At 56.4% G+C, this 8,782-nt stretch overlaps 1 protein-coding gene across 1 annotated transcript in view; it reads left to right on the forward strand.

The window, feature by feature from the left end:
* Positions 1–2,791: 2,791 nt before the first annotated feature.
* Positions 2,792–8,782, forward strand: part of LOC107121181 — a 136,880-nt gene continuing 130,889 nt past the window's right edge. The window contains exons 1-2 of the mRNA XM_015424055.1: positions 2,792–4,023; positions 8,073–8,190. Coding sequence (XP_015279541.1) covers positions 2,792–4,023; positions 8,073–8,190 — 1,350 coding nt within the window. The remainder of the gene's footprint in view (positions 4,024–8,072; positions 8,191–8,782) is intronic.

The raw sequence follows: 8,782 nt of genomic DNA on the forward strand, positions 1-8,782 counted from the left end.
TCAGCTGGTGGCGCCGGCCGCAGTCGATACCATGTGGCGGCCGACGAGAGCGTGGAGACGGCGGCCATCCATCTACAACTGGCGCACATCGCGCAGGCCTCAGCGCCGTCCGGTTCCGCCGCTGATTCCTCCGTCGACGCGGCCGGCGACGCCGCCTTGCGCAAACAATTGCGCGATGTGTTCAACGTTCTGTCCCAGCATACGTCAGCTCGTAGAGGGACGGCGTCCACGACCGCCACGTGTGGGGTACCCGGTCCCACCCAGTCCAACCTCTTACGTGTCGTCGTGGGAACTGTGCGACCGGCAGTCTCGGTCGCCTCAGGTGCAGCGCCAACGGAACACCCGATGCTAGCTACCCAGTGTGCCGAGACCATCGGCCCACCAGCTGCAAAGCAGTGGAAATGTTGCCGCCCATCGACGGCCACCCGTGCGGCACCGCCCTCTATCAGCATCGTTCCTGATGCGAGGACGTCACCCTCCGCTTTCCTGTGGAAAGCCCACAGGGACTTGTCTTCCTTTTTCATGGCGGAACTGCAGCTCGCCGACCTGACGGACAAGGAAGCTGCGCTGGATTACTTCCTGCAGCTTGGCCGGCGGGTCCAGCGGGCGGTGAGCGCACGTACCAAGGGGCCGGACGCGCCCTCTTGGCCGCCGGCCACGCGCTTTACGGAGCGCGACCCCGGGGAACACCACGACCGGCGGACGTGGGTGTGGAGCGAGACGAACGTCCTCACGGAGAACCACCGAGCCGTCGAGTTGCCCGCCTTTGGGCCGCACCTCCTCCGCCTGCTCGACCTCCGGCTCCGGTCGCGCCGGCCGGGGACCTGGCACCTCCGCCACAGCTTCTTCCGCTGCGAGCGGAACAGTGCAGAGGTGGGGCGCCTGCTCAACTGGCGACTCGCCGCGTGCCACCCAGACCCGCGGGGTGACACTCGGGATCAGGAGTGGCTCGAATGGTGGGATGACACGAAGGCCGCCATCGCTGACTGCTGTCGCCGGCTGGAGAAGGAGCCGACAGTACCAGGCCACCCTCCGCCGCGTCTTAGCCGCCCAGAGCGACGTCATTAACTCCGACCCGGGTGCCGGCGAGGCCTTGCACCGAGACCGAGAGACCGTTGACTGTGAGGAAGCGGAGCAGCGCCGGCACCGCCGCCTATGGGCAGAGATGCGCATGTGTGGACCCGCCGTCATGTGCAGTCAGTGGTGGCGTGCAGTCAGTGGTGGCGCGCCATCCAGAGGGCCGCCGCTGCGCCGGAGCCCATGGAGGCCTTGCAGGCAGCCGACGGCAGCTGGGCCGTCCATCCGGCCGCTATGGGCTGCATCATGGCGGACTTCTACGCTGCGCTCGTGCAGCGCGAGGGCGGCGCAGCCGAGGGCGACGATGCACCGCCGACGGCGGCTGAACTCGACTGGATCCGCCGTGCAGCGGAGGATGACGCAGACAGGCGGCACCAACATACCGCCAATGACCGCGAGGGCGACAGCGACTGGGATACCGTGCAACAGGCAGTCGGCGCCGCTGCCTCCAAGCCCATCTCAGAGGCAGAGGTCCGCGACGCGATCCAGTGGGGGAGACCCGACTCGGCACCGGGACCCGACGGCTTCTACGACGGCTTCTATGCAGCCTTCGAGAACTGGCTGGCGCGCGCGTTTGATGCGGCGCGCCACCTCGGCCACTTTTCTGACTCGCAGCGGCCACTTTTCTGACTCGCAGCGGCGCAGACGGACCACTTATTTTTCCAAGTCGGGCGAGAGTACGGATCCAGCCAACTGGCGGCCGATTACACTACTCAACAGCGACCGGAAGTTATTCGCACGGGTGCTCCTCGGGCGGCTCGCGCCCCTCTTGCCGCATCTGCTCCACCTGCGGCAGACTAGCGCCATCCGCGGCCGTTCAATCAATGACACCCGGCGGCTGTTCCGCGCCGCGTTCGCCGCCGAAGGAGCCTGAACCGGTCAGCTTGTAGAGACGGACCAGGTGAAGGCGTTCAACCGCGTCCACCACGGCTACTTGTGGAGGCTCCTGGCCGCCCGCGGCGTCCCAGCGCCTCTGATCGCGACCTCCAGACAATGTACGTCGGGGCGACTGCCGCACCCTACATCCATGGCTGGGACAGCCCGGCGGTCCACCTCGACGGGGGCGTCATCCAGGGCTGCCCGCTCTCGCCCGCCCTGTACGTCCTGATACTGGACCCACTCCTGCGGCAGCTTGACCGCAATGCAGGCAGCCTTGGCGGGGGGTTGCGTGGCAACGTCGCTGCCGTCCACGCCGACGTGCACGTCATCCTGGGGCCGCGGCCAGAACACTTGCGTGCCGCCGCTGCACTCTTCCGACAGTACGAGACGGCCACCGGTGCGCTGGTCAACCGCACGAAGACTAAGGTCACGGACGTTGGGCAAGGCGCGCTCCGTGTCCGCCCATTCGACGCCGTGCTTATGGCGGAGGCGGCACCGATGCAGCTCAATGACCGGGACGCGGCGCCGTCCCCGGCCGTCACCGTGCGGCTACTGGGACTCCTGTACGGCAACCACCTGGCGGCAGAACTGGCTGCGGTGGGAGCGTGAGGAACACGCGCTGATCGCTGAGTAGGCTGCCTCCGGCCTGCGGCCGCTGTTGAAACGGCACGCTGCTTTCGCAACCGTCTACCTGTTGGGCCGTGGGGCGCATATTGCTCGCGCCTTCCCACCCGATGTCGCGGTCGCTAACCGCGTTGCTAACGCCATCCGCATCTGGGTGGTAGAGGGGACACTGCCGGGCAGCGGCTGGCGCGTACCGCCGTTTACCTCGACCATGCCAAAGGCGGCCTTGGCGTCCCAAAGCCCCTGCTTTTTCACTGCCAGCTTTCTGGCAGAAGAAGAGGACCTACTGTGCTCAGGAACCAGCCAACCAGCTCCTCCATGCACAGCGACGAGACAAGCGCAAGCGCCACCGGCGAGCAACCGATCACCGCAGAACGCACATGGCCTTCCGAGCAAGCAGCGGCAGCGACGTGAACCCACCCACACATCACCAGCCCTGACCGGAGAAGAGCGCGCCGCCCGGGCGCACCTTGCGGCAATCGCCCGGGACGCTGCCAGCGGCACTGCCTCCCGGTGGGAACGCCGTTTCTGCAACCCACGGGGTCCGCGATCCGACTGCATATCTGCTCTGCGTGACCCAGCGAACTTACCACGTCGGCAAATCTTACCAGATTACCTGTGCGAAGCGGAGCACAGTTTAGCGGAGTGCGGCTGGCGACCAACAGACCTCGAGACGGCCAGTGACCACTCATCAGGCAGTAGCAAACGCGAGCGTGCAGCGGCATTGTACGCGACGTTCCTTGACCGTGTCCTTCATGGACTGCGATGGTCAGCTTTGATGCGCAACGCGGTGGCGGCGGAGCACTGCCTGGAGTTCGGCGCTCGCCACGGATACTCTGGAATGCCGCGCCCCAATCGGCAGCTCGCGGGCGCTCTGAAGCGGCGGGCGGAACGGGATATGGAGCGGCGTGTGCGAAGTCGCTGGACCCTGCTTGCCGACGCTGATGTCCCTCAGCGATGGCGATGGCACCGCTGGCGACTACTCAATCCACCGGACTTGACTATCGCACGAGCCAAGGAGGCGCAGCTTTTTCACACCGAGACAGCACGCCGCTTCTGGAGCAGCCTGGAATGGTACCTCAACCTGCCGGACCTACGGCAGCGAGCGACGCACGCGCTCAGAAGAGCTCTTGATGTCTACGTCTCTGCAGCGTCCAATGCCTGCACTAACAGCCGAGCCATCACGACGGCCGACGAGGATCGCGATGTTTTCACTGCTGTTATCATCCGAGAACGGCAGTTATGGCGACGTCGACGCGATCAAAATCGCTATCAACACCGGCCAACGTCCATCCGCGCCGACGTTTGGCGAGCCGCCCGCTGGTGGATTGCCTATCACCAGCAACGACGACCACGAGGACGAGATACAGAACGATCTCGCCGTGCAACCAGCGTTATCCGCCAATCATGTAGCAGTGCCACCATTCACAGGCTGCAAGATTGGTGAGTATGTGTCGCTCCGATCACACATGCACTATCACAACGCTAAGCATCCGTGCCAGCTATGCGCGGCGAGACGGGATGCGAGAAGGCCTTCGGGCACGCAACCGTGCAACAAAGGCACCATGCAGCCGCCCCTAGCATCCTCCTAGGGCCTGGCACAGGCAGCAGAGCATGGCTCAGAGGCCTGCCTCAGTCAGACCATGGGGCAGAGAACACCATGCAGCCGCCCTGGCATCCTCCTAGGGCCTGGCACAGGCAGCAGAGCATGGCTCAGAGGCCTGCCTCAGTCAGACCATGGGCCAGAGGGCACCATGCAGCCACCCCTGCCATCAAGGGGCTTGGCACGGTCAGAGCATGGAACAGAGGGCACCATGCAGTCACCTCGTGATGCTTGTAAACTGACATGCCCATTGTGGGTATGGGATTTCATAGGAGGTAGTTCGTTACTCCTTAGACCCTGTTAGGATGGGTGAGGTCATTGAAGTGGGGCTGTGAGACTTGGTACTGTTGTGGTAGCTGTGTTTCTGACAGTCATTTTATTTCCTTTTTGGTTCAGTTGAGACTTTGCTGGGCTTCCTTTTGGGTTTCACAGAAGAAGTGCTTTGTATTGAGTAAAGGTTTCTGGGTTTTCGTTTTGATGTTCTTAACTGCGTTTACTGAACTGCAGGCTGTGGAAGGTCAGTAGTTTGAGACCCGGGTGCCGCAAGATGGAGTGAGCTCCCGTCTCTAGTTCCAGCTCCTGCCAACCTAGCAGTTCGAAAGCAAGAAATAGCAAGTAGATAAATAGGTACCACTTCGGTGGGAAGGTAACAGCGTTCCGTGCGCCTTGGTGTCTAGTCATGCCGGCCACATGACCACGGAAACGTCTTCGGACAGCGCTGGCTCTTCGGCTTGGAAACGGAGATGAGCACCGCAACCCTAGAGTCGGATTCGACTGGCTTTCGAGCAAGGGAACCTTTACCTTTACCTTACTGCATTTTCAGGAGGGGGGAGGGGTGGCGTGCTGGGATGTGCAGGGGTTTGTGGATGGGGGTGTGGCTTGGCCAGTGTCTTTTCCCGGGAGGGAAACTGTCTCGCGATAGAAAAACTCGTGGGTGGAAACGGGCGGGGGTGGAGTTCACCTGGCGCTGTTTAGGCACTTAACGTTTGCGGATTTATTTAATTGCGCTCTCGCTCCAGCTGCCTGCCGTTTCCCGATTTGCATCATTTCGAAGGTTTTGCTGCCATCTTCAGTTAGCTGTGTTTTGTTATTTGTGTGGTTGTTATGGATCGTGATCCTACAGATGCCATGCAGTCCATCGCAGCCCAACTTCAGACCTCTACGACCTACACATACATCGCGCCATGGTTCTGGAGTTATTGGGGACCTCCTGTTGACCTCTCCACAGTTGCCTCGACAGCTGGGGGACCTGCGAAATCTCTTCAACTGATTTCAGACCTTCTCCAATGAGCGAAGCTCTCAAACAACCCTGTGAGTGCTTCTGAGGCGCGGCGGGGAACGGGCGAGACGACGCCCGGGCCCCACGACTTCAGCCGCCGACCCTACCACCAGCTGCAGGCAATCCCGGGATTTGCATCACCAACCGCTGATGAGGCCCTGACTCCACCGCGGGTGCGCCACCGCCGCCGCCACCGAGGGGGTCGCCGCCACCGCAAAGCTCAGAAGTCTGTCACACAAACCGGACATGACTACCAGCCGCCAACCAAAAGTAGTAGCGGGGATACCCCGGCAGGGTTAGGGTTAGGGTTGGACCTGGGTAAGGTGAGTCTGATTGGAGATTAGCTCCTGAGCTTGCTCCTCTGCTTCCCTTCTCTCCACGCAACCTAGCGCTCTTGGAGCGTCTTTTTTCATAAATTTGTGTGTCTAAAGGTGTCAGGCACAGGTGGGTGATACTTTGGGGGGCCTTGAGCCCCTTTTGGGGGCGTAGGGAGAGTCTTTTGGGTCCCTCTCTATCAGTTTGGGCTTCCCTGGGCGTTTTTCCATTCCAAGATGGCTTCTGGCAATTTTACTCCCGCGAAGCCCCATTCAATTCCCACTTTACGACACACCTCCCTTCACGCTCGAGGCGCGCTGATCCGCCAATCATTTCCCTTTCCTTCCGTTATTTCTCCTATTGACCATGTTTAATTTCTTAGCTTGACATCCTGGTTGTCATCTCTCTCTACATGCAACCTTCTTTCCACCACACAGAACTTATCCCTTTCCCCTGGTTCCCTTCCTGTTGCATCAAAATATGCCAGTAGTTTCCCTTGGATGACTTCAAACATGATGACATTTAGTGCCACCTGTACACTGATACCAAATCTCACCTTTATCTGAACTCTCTCTCTCTCTATCCAGTTCTGCTTTTGGCTGTTTGGTATTTTCCCATGGATGCCTCATTGCCATCTCAAACTCAGACTAAATTTACCCATCTTCCCAGCTGTCATACATTGTCCATATTTATTGACATCACCACCATCCACTATACCAAACAGGCATGAAGCCTTTATTTCCATATTCAGGCTGTCATCAAGTTATGATACTTTTCCCTTTATAACTCTGGATCACTGTGATCATCTCTTGCTTTGACTTGCAGCCTTCTTTTCTCTGGTTGCCTACTGTTGGACTATCCCCCTTGCACCCGTATCCAGTGTTCTGTGGCCAAAATCATTTACTGTTTTCATTTTGACCATAGTTCCTTTTTAAATCTGTACACTGGCTGTCCGTTCTTAGATCCTGCACAAACTTTCTCAGCCCTACCCCACCTTCCTGAGTAGATATAAATTGCCTGTCTACCATTTTTCTTCTCACCTTGACACAGAGAGTACTCCATCTTTCTGTGTTATACCTCTGAGGATGCCAGTCACAGCTGCTGGCGAAATGTCAGGTCCTACAATGCCAAGACCATGGCCATACAGCCTGGAAAATCTACAACAGCTAAAAAACTTCTTGTTGTTCCCTTCCAAGCCCACTGTGATCTTCCACTTTATATTTCCATAGATGTATCACTGTACAACTCTGCTTGTTCCTTCAGCTGTGCTTCCTGAATTCTCCCTACTACTTCAAACAACTCTGCCCCTTCTCCCTTGTTGTTCCTTATGCCTGGAACTCTGTACAATGCCACTTCTTGTTTCAAATGGACTTCAAAAGCCACCATTTCCATTGGCACAATCATTTAGTTTTCCTCCCCTTCTAATATGAAGTACACATAAATGGAATTAACACTCATTTATTCTTGCCTCTGTTTTCTTTCTCTTATTCCCATTGATGGTGCTTTAAATAATATTCCAGCATTTTCTTTTGGCTTTTGTTTCTAATGTACACGTGCCACTTTTTCCTCCCTCTAGAAGAGACTAAGTATTATGAGAAAACAAATGTTTCTACTGTTTTTAAAAACAAATTTTGGGATTGAAAAATTTGTGTGCTTCTATCTCTTCATAGATGAGAAACTTAAGTGGGAAGGTCAGACAAGTAATGGGAGTGATGAGCAGAGAACTCAAGATACTACCAGACAAAATGATGAGTCTACATGTAAAATACGCAGATCAGGCAGAAAAAGCATGTCTCCTTTTAGCACACTTTACAACCTTATGAAACATGAAGTTGATACAAAACGAACAGAAGAAAGCTTCAGCAATAAGCTCTCCATACAGCAAAAAGCAGAATATTCACCCAGAAAAGACAAAAGAAGCATTGCTGCTTCTCAGACTCCACAGAGGATATCTGTATCTGGTGAAACAATTCAGATTGAAGAGACTAAAACAGCTTTGGAGAATTTTAAACAGCCTACAGGTACTGAAAATCAAGGAATAAACATGATAGTATCCAGAAGATCTTCTAGAGTTCTTCAAATCTATGCTGCAAATGAGAGACAAGACAGAGAAAAGATAAATCTATTACATTTCCAGAATGTTAAAGAAAATGAAGATTCTGAAGTAATTAAAAGTAGTAACAATGATGCAAGTTCAGGATGTCTATCTATGTCATGTAGCATTGTAACCCGCCCACCCAGCGGTTCGAAAGCAACTTAATTGCAAGTAGATAAATGGGTACCCACCCTTACTAGGGTGGGGGACACCCTGCCTGGTGTGGCGGTTAAAGACGGCAACAACGGCGACGACGGCGATGAGGCATCAGCTCTGGTGCAGGCGGCGCGACGTGGCGAGGCGGCAGCAGCAGCAATGGCGAGCGAGCGGGCGCAACCAGAAGGAGCGATCCCTGGCGGCTGAAGAGAGACAACACCAGGTGGCTGCCGAGAAAGAAAAAGGACGCGCGACAACGCCGAGCGCTGGCCCAGCGGAGCCGGAAGGGACATTGCTGAGAGGCGGAGCCGCGCGCCTCCAGAAAGGAAGAAACTACCACCGAGCGCCAGGAAGAACACATCCCGCCGAAGAAAGTCGCCGACCAGAACCCAAAGAAACATCATTAACCACCACCATAGGGGTGTCTGGTAGGTCGTCCCACCCCGTATAGAACATGTGGCCCTAGTTAGGAAAATTGAAATGGTGGCTAGCACCGACTTGTAAGCCGCTCAGAGACCCCTAAATAGGGGTTCGAGCGGGATATAAAGTTGAATTAATAAATAAATAAATAAACAAAAACTTTACAAGCATGGCTCAAAATGCCTTAGAGACTATAAGTGCAAAGTAACCAATTTTGTTGGTAGAGTATAGTTTCCACTGTTAGTAGTGTTTGGTGTAGTGGTTAAGTGTGCGGACTCTAATCTGGGAGATCCGGGTTTGATTCCCCACTCCTCCACTTGCACCTGCTGATGTG

This window comes from Gekko japonicus, unplaced genomic scaffold (genome assembly GCF_001447785.1).
Source record: "Gekko japonicus isolate JY-2015 unplaced genomic scaffold, Gekko_japonicus_V1.1 scaffold623, whole genome shotgun sequence".
NCBI lineage: Eukaryota > Metazoa > Chordata > Lepidosauria > Squamata > Gekkonidae > Gekko > Gekko japonicus.